The following is a 19,058-nucleotide window of genomic DNA, read 5'->3' as shown; positions in this document are numbered from 1 at the left end:
ATATGTAACCTAATGATGTTTCATATGTGTTTATGTGTGTGCAAAATATTAATATTTACATTTTAGTGTATATGTATTTATGTTTAAATATGTTTAAACATATTTTTGTTTAAACTATGTAAATATTTTTTTTTTTTTTTTTTTTTTTTTTTTTAATGAATTAATTCTAATAAATAAACTCATTTCCCACTGAAGCTACATATGTCCTAAATCGTATACATGAATGCATAATAATTCATTGCAACTGTCCACGAATAAATTATGTGCTGATCAATGTATTGAAAACATACAATCAATGCTTTATGAATGACTAACTGTATACTAATACATCACAAATGCTTAATGTGTGATTATTCTAACCAAAAACCCTCCCTGCTTAACTATAGATGACGCCGCTATGACTATGACTTCTCAATCTCTTCCTACATTATCTCTATAACACATAAAACCGCTTTGATACGTCAGATAATACACTCTTAAAAAGCTAAAAGCGCATCCTGGCATAACACGCACGGCCTTATGCAACCCGTACCCACACACTAACACCTGCTGCCTCCACTACAAAACCCAATATTGACTTCTGCACAACCAACATTATTATCTGAAAACGATCTTGAAAACATTTTACACCCACTTGCACTATTCATGTACGACACACTTCTCAAACCTCACCTCTCTGAGATGAATAACAATCATTTCATATTATCCGGCACAGCTCGATTTCTGTTAAAATCTTCCACCATTTTTAGTGGCCAGTGTAGGAGAACTATAGTGAGCCCGGCTGCAGGCTCACTGCATGATGTGCGTCGCATGCTAACGCAATTCGTTCACACGTTCCCCTCTTTTTCACACGCTCTACTAGGGGGAGAAGCCAACAACCTTTCCTCCGTCACCGAAAACAGAAGAGAAAGGGGCACAAAGAGAGATATTGTTCAGACCAGGGGAAAGGATCCACTCTCTACGGAATGCTACTCTTTTTTTTTTAAAGAGTAGAGGTTGGAAATGAGGAAGAGGTGCAGAGAGAGAGAGAGCGGGACAAAAAGGAAACAAAGTACCTGAATGCTTTATGGGCTCTGTCTGCTATGAAGATGATCGTGACCTTAGCATTAAAGTAACTATAGCCATACCGGCAAATAAGATGTCTAAAGTTATCCATGGCAAGTCTTACAGTGAAGCTAACTCTATTAGCAGACAGACTCTCATTACTGCAGATGGGGGCTCAGATATGGGCACTTTGGCAGTTCTCCTTGGAGTTCTGCCTTTTTATTTAGTTCCTCTATCTCTCCGGACTCCTCTATCTGCAACGTCTTCTCTTACCCTTCCTCTCTCATTCTCTCACTGACTCTCTCCCATACACATACTTTACTCTAGCCCCTTCATTCATTCATTTGTTTGTAATTTCCTGAACTAGCATAGTCACACACTTTCACTTCAAATTAGTTTACTTCAACCATATTTAACTCTTCTTCTGTTTTCTTCTCCCAGTTCTCCATTCTTCATGAACCCTCTTTTCCACTGCTCTCCTCTTTCCCTTTCTGCTTTCTCCATCACTTTCGTTTTCCTGTGACTCAGTTACTGTGTCACATTGGGAAGAAATAAGACTGAGAGAGATAGCAGAAGGACAAACAAAAAATCCATTTTTTTTCTCTTAATCTTCACACAAACAGTCGCTGATCTCCAGGGTTGCGGGCGGATTTTTTTTCTAAGTTATCCCTCATTTATTTGTTTGTGATCTCTATATCACGCAGTCTTAGTCCACAACAAAGAAAACAAAGCACAAGCCTTGGTCTCTGAGTTCATTTTAATCTGTCACAGTGCCACTAACACACAGCAGGTCAGTCCTGAGCATATGTTAATACATTCAAACACATTGACATTAAAAGGGGCCGTTCACACAGGACATTAAAATGGGCCGTTCACACAGGACATTAAAATCAGCTAGACAAAGGCCTAGTGGAATAAAACAGAATGCGGGTATCTTTAGATACAGAAAAATGCAAAATACATGTGAGACACATTGCAATGGGCAAAGATGCCATCTAGCACATTTTCATATGAAAAAGATTAAAAACAGCATGATCTGTTACAGTGGTCAAAGACGACTGTCTAGCATGTTTTCATAAAAAAACTATTAGGAGAAATCAAGACTTGTCGTGATTGTCACAGATGTTTCTTTAGCACATTTTCATGCAAAAACAGTGAGACTGTGTTATCAATGTGTAATGCATAACGGAAAAAGTTAGTTCTCATAGTCTTCTTATGATGTTAAATCAACCAAAGTGTAGTCCAAATATGACCTACTGACCATATTTTTGGCCAAAGAATCCTTGATATTGAAGTTTCTATACATGCTCATTGAGTCCTTCTGATATTACAAGAGCGCTTCAGAAGTCCAAATTAATCTTACTCTATTGTACATATTTCTGGCCAAAGAGTCCTGGAACATTGACCTCTATGCATACTCATAGAAACCATCTAATGTTACATCAACCATACAGTAGTCCATCACAATGGTCAATGACATCCCTCTTGCACTTTTTCAGAGCAAAACTATTAAAAAACAGTAAGGCGTTATTGCAGTCGGGCAAAGGACAATTCATAGTTCTCTTATGAGAGTACTCTCGTGTTGCGTAAGCTAGCTTACGCTACGGGAAAATCCCTTTGCTCGAGAATACTGAAGCCAAAAAATTATCTTTAATTTTGCATTAATTTAAAACGCATTGCTGCACAGAGCAGACCTAGGCAAGGCAGCTCGCGCGCCTATTGGTTGCTCTGCAGCAACTTCCTGCCGTTCGGTCTATCTTTAGCACCCCGTACATTCACGAAGTGTATGGACGCGGCGCTCGCCCCCCTGAGACTACGGGGGATGCGAATACTGAACTATTTGGATGACTGGCTAATTCTAGCCCCATCAGAGACAGAGCTGATAGCACACAGGGCTTTATTATCAGGGCTTTATTATCTGTATCAATGACAGCGCGGCTGATGTCACAGCGCGCGCTGCGGATACAACGCTCAGCAGCGTCTTTCAAGGTCGGCCTTTTTTATCCCTCTCAAAAACTTTCAGAGGATGCTAGGCCTTATGGCTTCGGCCTCGGCAGTGCTTCGGCTGGGCTTACTTTACATGCGCCCCCTCCAGCAGTGGCTGAAAACGCGGGTCCGGCTTCGAGCATGGACCTCTGGCCGCGTTCGCCTCAAGGTGACCCAGAACTGTGTTACAGCACTGGAGCCCTGCAAGGTGTCGGACGGACTGGTACCAGTCAGGCGTGGATCTGGGAACGATCTCGAAATGAAAAGTAATCTCGACAGGCGCCTCCAACTCAGGTTGGGGCGCCCTCTACGAGGGCAGGCCGGTCTTCGGCCTGTGGGCAGCCCAGGAAGGGCGCTTACACATAAACTGTCTAGAGATGAAAGTGGTCGAGAACGCCCTGGGGAATTTTCTCCCCTTCTTAAAGGGCCACAATGTCCTAGTCCGCACAGACAACATGGCGGTGGTGTCCTACATAAACCGCCAGGGCGGTCTCAGATCTCGGAGCCTCCACGCACTGGCAGAACGCCTCCTCGTGTGGTCTCAGCACAACCTGCGCTCGCTAATGGCAGCGCACGTGCCAGGCTGTCGGAACGTGGGTCCGGACATGCTGTCCAGAGACAACGTTCCCCCAGGGGAATGGTCCCTGCACCCTCAGGTAGTCCAGTTACTATGGGACACTTTCGGCAGAGCGGAAATCGATCTCTTCGCGTCATCAGAGAACATGCACTGCCCAATATTTTTCGCAAAGGACAGGGACGCGCTGACCCACAACTGGCCCAGCCGCCCGCTCTATGCGTTTCCCATGATCGCGCTGTTACCACAGGTGATCAAGCGAATCAGGGAGAACAAATGCTCTGTGCTCCTCGTGGCGCCGCTCTGGAGGAACCAAGGTTGGTTCCCTGAGCTGATGCAGTAAGTAAGCATGGCCCCGTGGTCTATCCCAGTGAGGAAGGATCTCCTTTCTCAGGCCAAGGGCGTGATTTGGCACCCGCGCCCCGACTTATGGGCCCTGCATGTATGGGCTATCAACGGGTACCAGCTGATCTCCCAGTAGGAGTGCTGAATACGATTCAGCACTCCTACTGAGACAGCTCTATGCTTCTAAGTGGTCAGTGTTTTCCGGCTGGTGCTCGGCTCAAAACCTAGATCCACAATGCTGTGGCGTTACGGAGATTCTCTCCTTCCTACAAGAGCTTCTGGATGAGGGCAGGTCCCCCTCCACACTCAAAGTGTATGTCGCAGCCATAGCAGTATTTACAAAACCCTTGCATGGCCAGCCATTGGGAAGGAACAATCTCATCATCCGCTTCCTTAGAGGGGCTAGGAGACTAAACCCTCCTCGACCCCCTCTAGGTCTGGGACCTTTCCACGGTCCTAGTGGATCTGCGGTGTCTCTCATTCAAAACCGCTTTTCTCATGGCTCTCGCTTCAGTCAAGCGAGTGTGTGACCTGCACGCGCTCTCTGTGAGCGCTACGTGCATTGAGTTTGGGCCTAACGACTCTAAAGTCATTCTCAAACCAAGACACGGATATGTCCCCAAAGTGCTCTCCACTCCGTTCAGAGCGCAAGTCATTTCCCTGTCAGCCCTCCCAGGATCTGATAGTGAGAACGACGTAAATCTTCTTTGCTCGGTCAAGGCGCTAAGAATATACGTTGAACGTTCGTCTGCTTTCAGGCCGTCAGTACAGCTCTTTGTTTCATTCAGTGGCCGCACTAAAGGGCTAGCCACCTCGAAACAGAGCCTTTCAAATACTGAAAGCGCTATATAAATGCAGTCCATTTACCATTTACCATTTCCAGATGGAAAAGTCGACGCTATCGCTCTGGCTTATAAGTCTAAAGGCCTTCGGTGCCCTTTAGGCGTTAGAGCGCATTCCACTAGAGGCATGGCCTCTTCATGGGCCTGGTCCAGTGGGGTTTCACTCCAGGATATTTGTATGGCGGCAGGCTGGGCCTCTCCGTCTAAATTGATAAGGTTTTACAACCTGGAAGTTCCTGCCCTACAGGCTAAGCTGTTTTCAGTCTAAAAACGTACCTGACTGATAGACTGTATTAATTATTTCGTCATGCAGCACAGGCTGACTTTCGTCCATTCTGACTGTTATACTGTGCTAAGCAACCATTCCATTAAAACATATGTGTTATATTCTGTGTTATATTCTTAGGCCCACTCCTCGTTGGCCTAGATATTACAGTGTCAGTAATAGCCATATATTGTAAAAACAAATGCAATATTAAAAATAAAGGTAACTTTCATAGCCTAATAAGTTTTGTACACATTTCTATACTTGAAAGCTTATAAGTTATAACCCAGCGCCACCAATTAAACAAAACAAAACGAATGGGGCGCCGATGTACGAGTTTTATGGGCCGTTCAGACAAAAAATTAATAAATATATAAAAGTATTCGAGATGCATCGGCCCAAAAAGCACGTCGGCCCACCGGGAAACTCCCGGTAGTCCCGATGGCCAGTACATGCCTTTGCACAATACTCAGTAAATTTATTTCGTTTGACACCTTAATGGCTGAGATGAGAAGACTTACCTCTATACTGGGCTTTCTTTTTATCTTGTTGGTGATCGCCTAGTTCGCCTATAGCAATCGGCGGCCCTGCATATGCCCTTGGGGCCATGTGTGGACGACCCTAGCACGCACAGCGCTTTACATTGGGTTCCCGTAACGCAACACGAGAGTACTCACGTAAGAGAACGTACTCGATTACTAACGTAACCTCTGTTCTCTCTAGATGAGGGAACGAGTGTTGCATAACCCTGCCGTGCTTGTGCTACGTTCAGGTTTCGCTTCAGTATGAAAAACCAAAGATCACCCTATCTGGACTCTGCTTATATAGACATAAGCCACGCCCATTCTGGCGGGACGTGACGTGCACAGGCGCCCGCACCCTCATTGGTGCTTACGTCACGTACAGTCCCTCGATAGGTTGCAGCAGTTGCTGCAGAGCAACCAATAGGCGCGCAAGCTGCCTTGCCTAGGTCTGCTCTGTGCAGCAATGCGTTTTAAATTAATGCAAAATTAAGGATAATTTTTTGGCTTCAGTATTCTTGAGAAAAGGGATTTTCCCGTAGCGTAAGCTAGCTTACGCAACAATCGTTCCCTCATCTAGAGAGAACCGAGGTTACGTTAGTAACCGAGTACGATTTTCATTGTCATATTTAAAACCCATCAATATTCATCAAAATATTCTTATCAAAGAAAAACAATTACAAAACGGACAGACGCAAGAATGCATCCTGAGTGAACAGCCCCCTAACATAGACATGCACATGCATGCAATATGTCCACTCTTCACAAACATCCAAGCACAGCAGAAAGATCATGCGCTGAAAGACGGGAAACGTGATGAGAGATGAAGCACGAGATGAAAAGAAAGATGAAGAGATGTCACACCTTCCACACCGAGAAACCAAATGCACATGCATCCTCAACACAAACCATTAGGTGTGGAAGCTGACCTAATGACACCGATGGCAATGATGATGATGGTCGTTGTGATGAAGGGAAGATAAATCTCTCTCCTACCTGTAAAAACTGGCAGGTTCGTCCCTGCTGGCAGGTCTGTGCTTTGACTAGGGCTTTATCGATATTGACAGTGGCCTTCTGGTACACCTCTCGGGCCCTGCTCACCGTTAGCGTGCTGGACCAGGAGCTCTTCTTGAGGAGCGGCCCAGCCTGGTCCACTGCCGTCGGGCCTCCGAAACTCAGAGCGCCTACTGTGGGGTTGGAGCATGTGGAACAACTTCCAATGTCGTTGTTGCTGCGTGAGGTCTTCAGGGACGAGCGTCCCCCTCCGAGGGTGTTGTAGCTCTGTCCCAAGAAGTAGTGGGACTGGGATTTGTCCGGATGTCGGCCCATGGTCATGACTCCAGAGGGTTGATGCTGGTGGTAGAGGCAGATCTCTCTGTCCAGAGTGTCGTCTGAGCTCCAGTAACCAGACCCAGGCGTCCGTGCACGAGGTTTGGGCTCGGAGCGACTGCGCTCCTTGCTCTTTCCCCGCTTGTTGCTAGACGGCTTGTGTAGGGTGCCTACAGTCATGGAGGAAACGTTCGGGTGGGATGCAGCCGTAGCCATTGCATCGGCTGGGATGGCGGGGTCATTTCCGTTGAGGCTGCGTTGACTAGGACCTTCTAGAGAATGGGATTTGGTGAACAGTTTTTGGACAGAGTGTACGAGATGGCGTATTCGCCCAGGACTGTCGCTGCGCTGGTGCTCGAGCGCCGCCGTCCGTTTGTATTGCAATGTGTGATACCCGTCCTTCCTCACTGTTTGCTGCTGGTCAAACTTCTCCAGAAGGGACGGGGGGATGCCAGCCGGGCCACAAGGGCCGTACCCACCCCCAGTTCCCCCGGCTACGCCCCCCGGTCCCACATAGGGGACAATGGCGCATTCGCCCTTAAACTCGTGCTGTGAGCCATGATGTCGGCGTGGAAATGTGCTGCAAGCCAGATCAGACTGGCACCCGTAGAAGCCCTGGTCAGTCGTGTGGGCTGGGTTGAGGACATAAGGCCGTCGTTCGTGGCGGAGGGTCAAAGAGTCGTAGGACGGGTCGCAGTGGGTGAGTGTGTGGTGGTGGCTACGGCTAGAGGACAAGCCTTTCATCGTCATCCTGATACACTCACCCTCTCACAGCCTCATCCACACACACTGTGCCTACTGCAGAAAGACAGAGAGACAGAGAGACAAGAGGGACAGAACGTAACGTAGAGGACAAACAGATTATGTGAAATAATGAAAAACAAGAGGAACAAAAGGAGAGAGAAGCAAAAACAGAGAGGGAGAAAAAAATATGCATTAAAGATTCAGTTCATACTACATAGTGTCCACTAGAGGACTGGTATTCAAAAAACATTTGTAACAATTCAGGGTGTGATGTTACATCCAGGCCATCGTGCTAGGGATGTAGATGGTTGCCTAAATGAATAGTAGACTAATCTGTCTGAACTGGACAACTTGTAAAAGTAGACTGGTATTGGAGCCAACTGACCCCGATCAAGAACATTTACATGTGTTCTGGTGTACAAAAACAGATAGAATGAGTGCACTAAACTGGAAAAGAACACAGGAGTTTCAAGACACATTTTTAAAAATTGGAGTATTTAACTTGACATGTTGTTTTAACTTGGTGCGACACTCAAAAAACAATGTGAGATTTGACAGAATGGCCAAACATGTCTGAATGTGTATTTCTTTAGCAGGAGTCTTTAGCAAGAATGCTTTAAAGGGGAATAATTTAAAGACCAAGCACACTGTTAGCATGCTAAATACAGCATATGCAGTGAAAATATATATTGGAAAAAAATACATAAATAATCAACTAGCCAGCTGATGACTAGTTGACCATTGTGACCCATACCCATAAATCTACACTACCATTCAAATGTTTGGGGTCAGCAAGATTTCTTATTATTATTTTTTAAAGGAAATTAACACTTTTATTCAGAATGGACACATCAAATTGATCATAACAGTAGAGACAGACAGTAAGTATTCATGTATTCATGACTGTCCTCATATAAAAAATCATAAAATCACCAATGCTCATTCAAAATGATGATGATTTGTTGATGTAAATCATATGATGCATAATCATAAAGTATATAGGAGGGAACAGTAAATGCAGCAGTGTTGTTAGAACACCAACATTAGCATGTGAAAAACCTCTCCAGGCATCCCTCGCCAAATCTGAAGAAAGACAGAGATGAGAGGAGCAAAATATATAGCCAAAGACAGATTAAGACTGAAAGAAAAGGACTGACGCATTTTGCTGTTTATTCAGCTATATCCTGTTTACTGTGTCAGAATGAGAAATCAGTTGTTCATGCTTGAAGTCATTTGTGAGGCTGTGAATTCATTAAGAGCATTTACCAAAAGATCAATGACTGTACTGAGATCAATGACTTCCAGTGAGATGGATGTTTTTACAGAACATGAGCATTAAGCATGTGCTATATCAAAGAGCATTTAGCTTCACCCATGACTATACCATTAGATTTCAGATGGCTCTGAAAAATAAATGTGATTCAAAATAATGTCTGAAATATACAAATGCCTTTTTCCAATTTATTACTCAATTTCTACAAATAAGCAGATAGTGTCTATATATTCACTCGATCATCTAACTATACGCTACTGGTTTTTAAAAGAAATGAATATTTTTATTCAGCAAGGATGGATTAAATTGATTAAAAGTGGCAGTAAAGACATAATGCTACAAAAGATTTCTATTTTAGATAAATGTCGATCTTTTGAACTTTCAATTAATCAAAGAATCGTGAAAAAAATGTGTCATATTTTCCACAAAAATATTAAGCAGCACAACTGTTTTCAACATTGCTAATAATAGGAAATGTTTTTTGAGCACTAAATTTCCATTTTAAAATGATCATGTGACACTGGAGACTGGAGTAATGATGCTGTGTAAAGCATGCTAAGTCACACACACACACACACACACACACACATTCTGAAATGTGCATTAAAGGAAGAGGCATTCACCCACACAGTCATGATATGTATACAAAGACTATTACAACTTTTATCTTCTAATAAATTACATTTAAAGACTCTCACTTCACCTCCTCATGCTGTGTCGTGACTCCTGCCTGACATTGTCTATGTGTGTGTGTGTGTGTGTGTGTGTGTGTGAAAGCTGGCATAGAGTAAATCTCTTGCCTTATTACTACATTACTCTGTCTTTGTAAGAACGGCAAGACTGAACTGAAGATGAAGAAAACAGAATAATGAATTGCTTTTATCCCTTTCTTTGATAACAGATGAAGTCAAACTAATCTTCACCCAAGACAAAGTTAGAACACACACATCCAAATACACTAATTTCCAAGCAACTCTGTTTTGTTTTGATGAAATATGCAAATCCATGAGCGTGTAAGTTCAACCGATTGATGGGAGAGCTGAAACAAATGTAAAGTGTATGATTATTTAATGAGACTGATAAATAAATTATAGCGTCTGTGTTTCTGATGAAATCTTTATAGTGGATGTCATGGCATGCATTATATTAATGCATGAGCTGCCAGTAAGTGTGTTCAAATGTTGTAGTCTTGGCAGAAAAATAGCTTGATGTTTATGTCTTTTCCCAGAGGAACTAGATTTCTCTGCTTTCTCTCTTCTTAGGGCATATATAACTCTGAAAATAAAATAAAAATAAAAATGTACATTCGTCTGTACGTCTTAGTTGAGGTAGCACCAGACACACAGCCTAAAAAAATAAATAAATAAATTTATACATTAATATACCAAACAGCTCCAAAAAGGATCCTAAAATATTATTATGCACTTTATTCGTATCTGAAATACACTGGAAAAATCCACTAGAAAACAAATCATTGACGTCAAACTTGGTGCAACTTGTCTTGAGGGGTCAAGTTTAAATGTACACAAGTATAAATGAGATTAATTGAATAAAGATCACCAAATGTTTAATTGTGTCCATCTGTGTGCATGTGTGTCTGTGTGTAAGTGTGTGCTTGATACATCCTCATAAAGGGTCATATTTGAGTTGTTGTGTAAGGCTGAGCTCATTCATTGCCCCCTGAAGCATTTCAGATGCATCCTAGTGGAACTTGCTATAAATTAGACTGAGTGGAAATCCATAAATAAAGATGCTCATCTTGTACTTTCTACAGCACTCTACTCACACTAGAGCTTCACAATTCTTCCTCCTCACTTCCTCACCCACACTACTTTGTTCTTCACTCTCTAACAATTGCAATTATTGTCCTTACTCAATTTATTAGTGGTGGTTTTTAAGGCAAGGTCATACTTAGGGTTAGTGATTTGAACAAAGCATTAACATTAAAAATTAAACTTCTGCTCGTAAATCACCCAGCATCATTTGTGCTATGGGCATAAATGATGCCTCAAATTATGCGGCTATTATGTCGAATACTTTAGCAACCACATAATAATGCTCTAATCACCCAGAACACCCTCACAACCACATCGCAACATCTTTTTTAACTACTCTAGAAACCACATAACAATGTTCTAGTAACTACTCAAAACGGCCTAGCAACCACATAGCAGCACCCGGGCAACTCTCAGAACACTCTAGCAACCACATAACAATGCTGAAGTAATCACCCAGAGCACTCTAACAACCACATCGCAACATCTGTATAACTACTCTAGCAATCACATAAAAATGTTCTAGTAACTACTCAAAACACCGTAGCAATCACATTAGCAACACCCGAGCAACTATCAGAACACCCTAGCAACCACATAACAATGCTCTAGTAATCACCCAGATACCCTTACAACCACACAGCAACAACTTTATAACTACTCCAGCAACCACATAATAATGTTTTAGTAAGTACTCAAAACGCCCTAGCAACCACATAGCAACACTCGGGCAACTATCTGAACACTCTAACCACATAACAATGCTCTAGTAATTACCCAGACACCATCACAACCAAATAGCAATACCTTTATAACTACTCTAGCAACCACAAAACAATGTTCTAGTAACTACACAAAACGCCCTAGCAACCACATAGCAACCCCCTAGCAACTATCAGAACACCCAACAACCACATAAAATGCTTTAGTAATCACCCATAACACCCTCACAACCACAAAGCAACACCTTATAACTACTCCAGCAACCACATAACAAAGCTCTAACTACTCAAACCGACCTAGCGACCACACAGTAACAACTTAGCATCTATCAGAACACCCTGGCAACCACATAACAATGCTCTAGTAATCACCCAGAACACCCTCACAACTACACCTTTATAACTACTCTAGCAAATCACATAAAAATGTTCTAGTAACTACTCACAATGCCCTAGCAACCACATAGCATTGGGGAAGCTTTTGAGTGGGCAACCCTAACAACCGCGAACAGCTATGTTTCCCCAAAGCATTGTAGGCCTAAGTAGATCATCGAGACCATTAGTGTCAATGAGTTTTGTGAACTGGGTTTATGATATTTTTGGGAAACACAGCCCAAAAAAGATTAGCAACCTCCTAGCAATGGCCAAGCAACCACCCAGAACACAGAAGAAAAATCTTAGGAACCACTAAAATTCCCAAGAAACTGGGTAAAATTGTGACAGCAAATTTTGCACGGGCAGACATAGCAACTACTCCTAACACCATAGCAACCACACAGGACTGTGGCAACAACTTTTGCAAAATATATAAAAATATCTTTAGCTGACCTTTTTTTTTTCCTCCCTCGTCTTCCTCACTCTATTTTGGTTTCATTGAAGTGCGCTTTAAAACAATCAAACTAAGCTTACAGATGAAACGACAGCCAAGAGTTTCTCTCTCTGGGCCAAACTAATTACGCTGGCTGTCATTAATGAGAGCAGCACCAAGTCACTCTTTGAGTTACACACACTCTGACACACACTCTATGAAAGATTTCTTGCTGCAGATCTGTTTGATCAAAGAAAACAAACACGAGAGGAAGAGACACAAAGACAGAGAGAGGGGATGTGTGCAAAGAAGTGCTCAGTAATCACTATGTCAGATTTTAGCACAGCTAAATGATTTCTGAGTAACCAACCTTACTCGTGAAGAATAACAACTGCAAATAAATTTGAGCAACACAAACAGATGATGGGACACATTTAATGAAATCAAAAGCAACGTTATATGTGTATGTCCGCACATGTCTTTCAGCTATTTAGGACATATAGGATCCCTCAACTTGATTTTATTGACCATTTATAAATGAATACTCATTGTTCATTAAACATTTAAGCTAATTTGATTAAACCTTCAGAAGTCTCAGCTTCATTGAACACATGCTAGAGTTTAGCACATCGATTATCTAAACAAAGCTCTGGTAGTAAAAATATAATGACTTTTAATTAATTTGAAATACTTAATCTTATGCCACTTGAACACATTTCCCTTATGCCTGCTACAGACTGTGCGATTTCAGCAATCCTATAAGATCACACTGTACAACAAATCACCCAGTACGACATGGATCTAATGAACATGGGTACAGTATAGTATGTAGACTGTACGATGATGACACTGATTGAATCGTAGGCTACGGCGCAAGTTAGTATAGAAGAATAAAACGTCATCAGTATGCGCTAGTGGTAAACAAATAGAACAAAATGAATCACATTTTGCCAATTGTGGATTTTACGTGCGCTGAAAAAAAGAGGAGGAGAATATGGACGCGGTCATGGCTAGGGAAAAGAGGCCAACTTGGAATGCAAATTTTGCAAATGGAACTTGAGGTATAAGTAGTTTTAAGTTTTAGCACCATGTCACATTGATCAATAAACCATTTCATTTTTTTTTTTTGGCTAGTCAGTAGACGTAGATCGTAGTAGCAAACAAACTGTGAGATGATCAAACAAAATTTCTGACACTGTCAGAAATTATCGTTGGCTATCTTTGGTCGCAAGACTGTGACAACGACCGTCTTTGAACCTGGTTTACACTGAACGATTTGGCCATCTGAGACAAATGTTAAAGGTGAATTCTGGCGCAAAATGAACCTGAGATTATAACAAACCACAACTTGCTCCAAACACATCATCTTGGTCACCATTTTCTTTTTAAGATCAAAATTAACACTAGATTGTTTTTTTTGCTAGCCACCATTGCAATCCGGCATGTAATGCAGCTCACAGTCACGTATCACGGATTGATGACTCCGGACGAGTTTTCTTGCATGCATACGTTTTAAACGAATGTTGACTGCCTTACAGTCTTACAGTGTGACATGGCTTACAGTCATAAAGGACTATTATAAACATTTACATGCCACACTAGATCCTCTACATCAGTGGTTAAACTTCCTTTAGTGGGCACACAGCATGACCCAGGAAATTTACACTATTAAGAAATAACAAATTAATAATACTGTTCAAACGTTGAAAATCTTACTGGCTTTTAAAATAACTTAATAAATGATAAAAAAAAGTTTCCACAAAAATCTGTTATTTTAACAGTAATATTATTTCACACTATTACTGTTTTTAGCTGTATTTTTTAATCAAATCTATCCGACCCCTTACTTTTATTTAAAAAACTATTTTTCCTTTTCTTTTCTTTTTTTTTATCTAAATATGGCATTACGAGTCTAGATAAGCATTATGTTGCTCACAGTCATTAAGTTTGTGCTCAAAGATATTTGTGATTTGTGGTGACTAGGTGAAACTTGAACGTTCTGATCCGATTGGAGGTGGTAATGGCCTGAAAAGTCCTATTATGCTTTTTCACTTTTTCAACTTAATTAGTGTGGAATGTTGCTGTTTGAGCAAAACGACTACGTTTGGACTACAATGTTTTTTTTTTCCAGATCTTGTGAAGTCACAAGGTTACTCATTTAAATAATCTCTGCCCATGGATTCCCAAAAAGGGGATGAGGCCTGGTTGATTATAATAATAATAATTTAACATTTATATAGTGCTTTTCTGTGTACTCAAAGCTCTTTACATATGGAAGGGGGAATCTCCTCAACCACCACCAATGTGTAGTATCCACCCGGATGATGCAACGGCAGTCATATTGCTCCAGAACACCCACCACACACCAGATTATTGGTGGAGAGTAGACAGCGTGATGAAGCCAATCAGTATATGGGGATGATAAGGAGGCCATGATGATGGATATAGGCAAATTGGGATATTTTATGACCACAGAGAGTCAGGACCTTGTTTTAACGTCTCATCCGAAGGAAGGTGTTTGTTGCAATATAGTGTCACCATCAATACACTGGGGCGTTAGGACCCACACAGACCACATGGTGAGCACCCCCTGCTGGCCTCACTAACACCTCTTCCAGCAGCCAACTGATTTTCCCAGGAGGTCTCCCATCCAGGTACTGACCAGGCTCAACCCTGCTTAGCTTCACTGGGCAACCAGTTTTGGGCTACAGGGTGATATGGCTGCCGGTTGAGCTGCACTAAAGATGAAGAGTTGTTTTCGCTGTTCTTTCCACCCCAGAAAAACTTTGTCCTAAGGCAGACAAACTTAGAGTGGTTACAATTTTAAACACTGTTCCTAAACATTAAAACCACAGTGTTTGTCTTTGCGCTGCACATTTTACTGAGAACAGCTTCTAGAACCTAAGAGAATACAATGCAGGCTATACGCACAAAAGCGGTTCCCATTTTGTCTAGATAATATGTTGTTTATGGATCACAACTTGTAAGTATGTTTAATTATTTGTAGTTGTGTTTTCTATTAATAGTTCCAATTATCAAGCGTAGCGTCAGTTCTGGCAGGTCACGTTAGTCAAGCTTGGATCAGCTGACTCTCAGCCTATCACTGTACATATATAAGCTCCTTCAGTATTATCAGCAGCTCTCGTGTTTCTCAGGAGCTAATTACGCTCCTCCATCCCTAGTCTCGCGTAGCCAGACCTTCAGACTGACAGCTGAAGGTCTGGAATTCATAGCAGCTTTCTTTGGCCAGGGCCCACCCATAAGGCCGTTTGACCGACATGTAAAACAACCAATTACAGATCGTTTCGTTCAGCGTCACGTTTCGGGGCGTGGAAATGTCCCCACAACAACAGACCGGTGTGCAACAAGTCAGTTAGCACAGAAAATCAAAGAAGGAGAAGAAAACTTCAAGAGTCTATGCCGTGAACCTCGCATACTTTTGAGAATCCTACGTTTAGCTGATCTTGATAAATGCTCATTGTCACTCATGTAAACACAACAGTTTTTCTTCCGCAATCACACGTCTTGCGCTTTGTTTCCCGGCGGACCGAAAAAACAAACGCGACACTCGCGCCCCCCGGAAATCCGATAAAATTCAACCAATCAGATGACGACTTCGACATTCCTGAAGTGTTTCCAGTTAAGTGTACCATATGCATCAGACGTTTAGCCAACGTTCCGTGGGCGTGACGTCTGAGGCTGAGACTACTCCATCCCCAGCTCCTCCTCTCGCCCAGTCAGCATTTGGCATTCTGATTCCCCTTGAATCAGAATAAATTCTCGAATTATGTTGTATACTTTAAAATCTTGAATTAATTATATCTGCATACATTCATGTTAGTTCTGTTCTGTTTACCCTAAGGGGGGTTATTGCTGTTCTCCCTTCTCTTATCCATGCTAGGCTGCATGGATGCGCAGGGAGTTCTCGCCCAGAACGGAACCATACCGCCAATCCAAACTGTATGGTAATTGTCAATCGTATTTGACGACAGTGGTCCTGACAGAAATACGTTTTATGTAGTTGCTACACGAAGGGCAAAGCTTTGCCTCCGCTAGCCTGATAACTAACATTACAGTATTGATGTAGTGTTTACTTTATCTTTTGTAAGCTCTTGCTTTTGTAAGACTGTTCACTGCCCCTTAGGAAAACGATCCATGGTTTTGTGATCAATTACTGTTTGTATTACCATAGTTTTCTGACAAATATGATTAAATGGTGGATAACATCGTATCTATAATCTATAAGAAAATGACAAAAAAAACATACTACTCTGAAAAGTCCTGTGAAATCCGTGCTTGAAATCCGTTCAGCACGATCCTCTTATATTCGTTAACATTGGCGGGGTCTGAATCAGGCTCGAATTGGTTTGAAATTGAAGCCATCCTTAATTATTTACACCAGAGCAGAACTTCTTGTTATGAAGGGTTGTGACATTTCCCGAACACGCGCTAAGCGGTGCCAATCACAACACACTGGGCCAGCTAACCAATCACAGCACATTTCATATTTTTGGAAGGAGGGGCTTTATTGAAAACAGGAACTAAAAAGCGTGTTCGAGCCAGACTGGGGAGAGAGGTGCAAAAAATATGTGAAAAATAATGTGATTTATAATACGATTTTTGAACAATCAAGCATGAAAACATATTCTAGTACACCCCAAAAACAAAATCAAGACTTTGTGAAAGGGCATAATAGGACCTCTTTAAGAACCACATTCTAAAAAAAAAAAATCTCAACTTTAAATGAAAAATAATTATGGCAGTGCAGACTGAACTCAAAAGCAAAAACCTTTTCACAGAAATAAACAATCTATTACGAAACACTACCAACAAACCTTCATGCACATAAGCGTGGAGGTGTAAACCACATTACGCCTGAACAAAAAAGTGGGTTGCTCGCTAATTGGTTCTGTGACTAAATAAAAGCGCCCTTCCATTTTGAATCCTGTGACCTGCCATCCGTTTGTTCCATAACAACATATTGTTCTGACCAGTGAGCAATTTTCTCTCCCTATCTTCTTTTTTTCCTTTCAATAAAGCCCAATAAAGACAACTATAAATAATCTCACGGGGGAAATTGAACGTGGTCGTTTTTCTCCTCACCATGGCAACAAGCCTTTTCCCCTCATCGCCTCACCCAACAGAGAACGCATTGCTCGTGAACTCATGAGGAGTTGGTGAGCAAGTGATACTTAGTGTGAAAAACCAAGTTGCCATTTCAGTAACAGGGTTAATAGGGAATGGCAGGAGGTTCATGCGGGAAAGGGTCTCAGATGAGGACATTCTATTATTGGCATTTTGTGGAAAGATGGCAACATGCTATGATTTGGACTATAGTATGAATTATAAATGAGGACGTTCGGTCATAGTTTTGGATGTGTGTGTGTGTGTGTGTGTCAGCAGCATGTGTTTGTGAGATCTCTGTTTGCGTGTGTGTTAGAAATGTCTTGTGGGTGATATGTACAGTTGGCTGAGAGTGCAATAACAGGCTGCTGATGGGGCTGACGGAAACCATCAGGATCAAACTGACTAGTGAAGCAGAGATACAGCCGAGGGGACCGACACAACACAAACTTCACCCAACAGAATATAAACAACAGTCTAAAGACTGCATACGACATGCTAAACTTGCTACACACTTCACGCTACAAACAGCATATTTTTCTGAAAAACACAGTGCAATGTTTGTTGTAAACAACCCAATTTTCCTCAGATGAGCACAAAGCATATAATGTACAGCATAGCCTTTCGGCATCCAGTCAGAATACACCTCAATAATAAATTTTAAAAAAGACCAAACCAAGGAAAACAAGATGAAAAGAAGAAATGTGGAAAAACATTTCTGGTATTAGAGGAGAGTTCAAAGGAAGGTCTGTCATACATTTCTTATAAATAAAACATAAGGAAAAAAAAGTGACCAGACTTCAGTTCAGTGGTCAAGATATTATTGACATTTCCAGGGTTATAAAATATGAATGAATATGGTTTTGTGTATTTTTATCATGGTAGGCTGTATCATACTCTCTCATACTATGTCCTTTAAATTAGATTTCGTTATCATTGCACATTTATGAACGGTACAGACTGTTACTCTTGGCCAGATGTGGCTTTAGCCTTTAAGCAAAAGTTTTCTGTCTTTTTGACCAAAAAAAAAACAAAAAACAAAAAAACATGGCGGATAATTAAAATTGATTTCTTTAATTTTGACAGAAACAAACAATAATGACCATAATTTAACCAAGAGGCATCCCTAGGTCCATTTTAGGAGGGCTTCAGCCCCACAAACATTTTTGCGATTATCTCCATTATCTGTAGCTACACGAATTAAGGATTAGCTTATTCCCCTTTAAAACTCCCATGAAAAAGGCGACAGGCTTCGGCTCCTCCCTGTATTTTAGTCTGCGTTATTCAGCATGTTCTTCAATCCTGTTGCCCAATGCAGTGCCAACAGCAGCAGAAGACAAGGTGTGTGCATTTATTGGTAGATTACCATGACACCTATCTGTGCAGTTTTTTATCATAAATACAGTTCCCCTTCGAGGGAACTCGAACTGCGTCATCATTATGACACTTTGGGGAACGCCCCCAGCGTAGTGCATCTGAAGCATGAATGAAATCTGTCCAATCCTGATTGGTGCTGCGTCATGACGTAGTAGATGACGACATAACCGTAAGATACAAAGGTACGCTGGCAAATACAAACACTAGCTTTTTGCTCTTCAGCTAAAGCGCTCTGTGTGACTGTTTGTCCTATTTACTGTTGTCTGTCCTTACTATCATAAGCAGTATGTCTAGCGAGCAGTTTAGACGGTGTGTGCATCCGTGTCCAC

General features: G+C 41.8%; 1 protein-coding gene across 7 annotated transcripts in view; it reads right to left on the bottom strand.

Moving 5' to 3' along the window:
- The window catches only part of dlgap1b (discs, large (Drosophila) homolog-associated protein 1b), a 161,980-nt gene that overhangs the window by 46,425 nt on the left and 96,497 nt on the right, over positions 1 to 19,058 (bottom strand). For 4 of the 7 annotated variants that reach the window (XM_056254158.1, XM_056254153.1, XM_056254157.1 and 1 more), the window contains exon 3: positions 6,574 to 7,704. In XM_056254158.1, coding sequence (XP_056110133.1) covers positions 6,574 to 7,656 — 1,083 coding nt within the window. In that variant the 5' untranslated portion in view covers positions 7,657 to 7,704. Of the gene's footprint in view, positions 1 to 672; positions 716 to 6,573; positions 7,705 to 19,058 lie in introns of those variants that run through there. The other 3 variants (XM_056254155.1, XM_056254156.1, XM_056254159.1) reach the window with 3 other exon arrangements.

Source organism: Rhinichthys klamathensis, unplaced genomic scaffold (genome assembly GCF_029890125.1).
Source record: "Rhinichthys klamathensis goyatoka isolate OS25496 unplaced genomic scaffold, OSU_Roscu_1.1 h1tg000110l_1, whole genome shotgun sequence".
Taxonomy (NCBI): Eukaryota; Metazoa; Chordata; class Actinopteri; order Cypriniformes; family Leuciscidae; genus Rhinichthys; species Rhinichthys klamathensis.
This window is presented reverse-complemented; position numbering and strand designations above follow the sequence as displayed.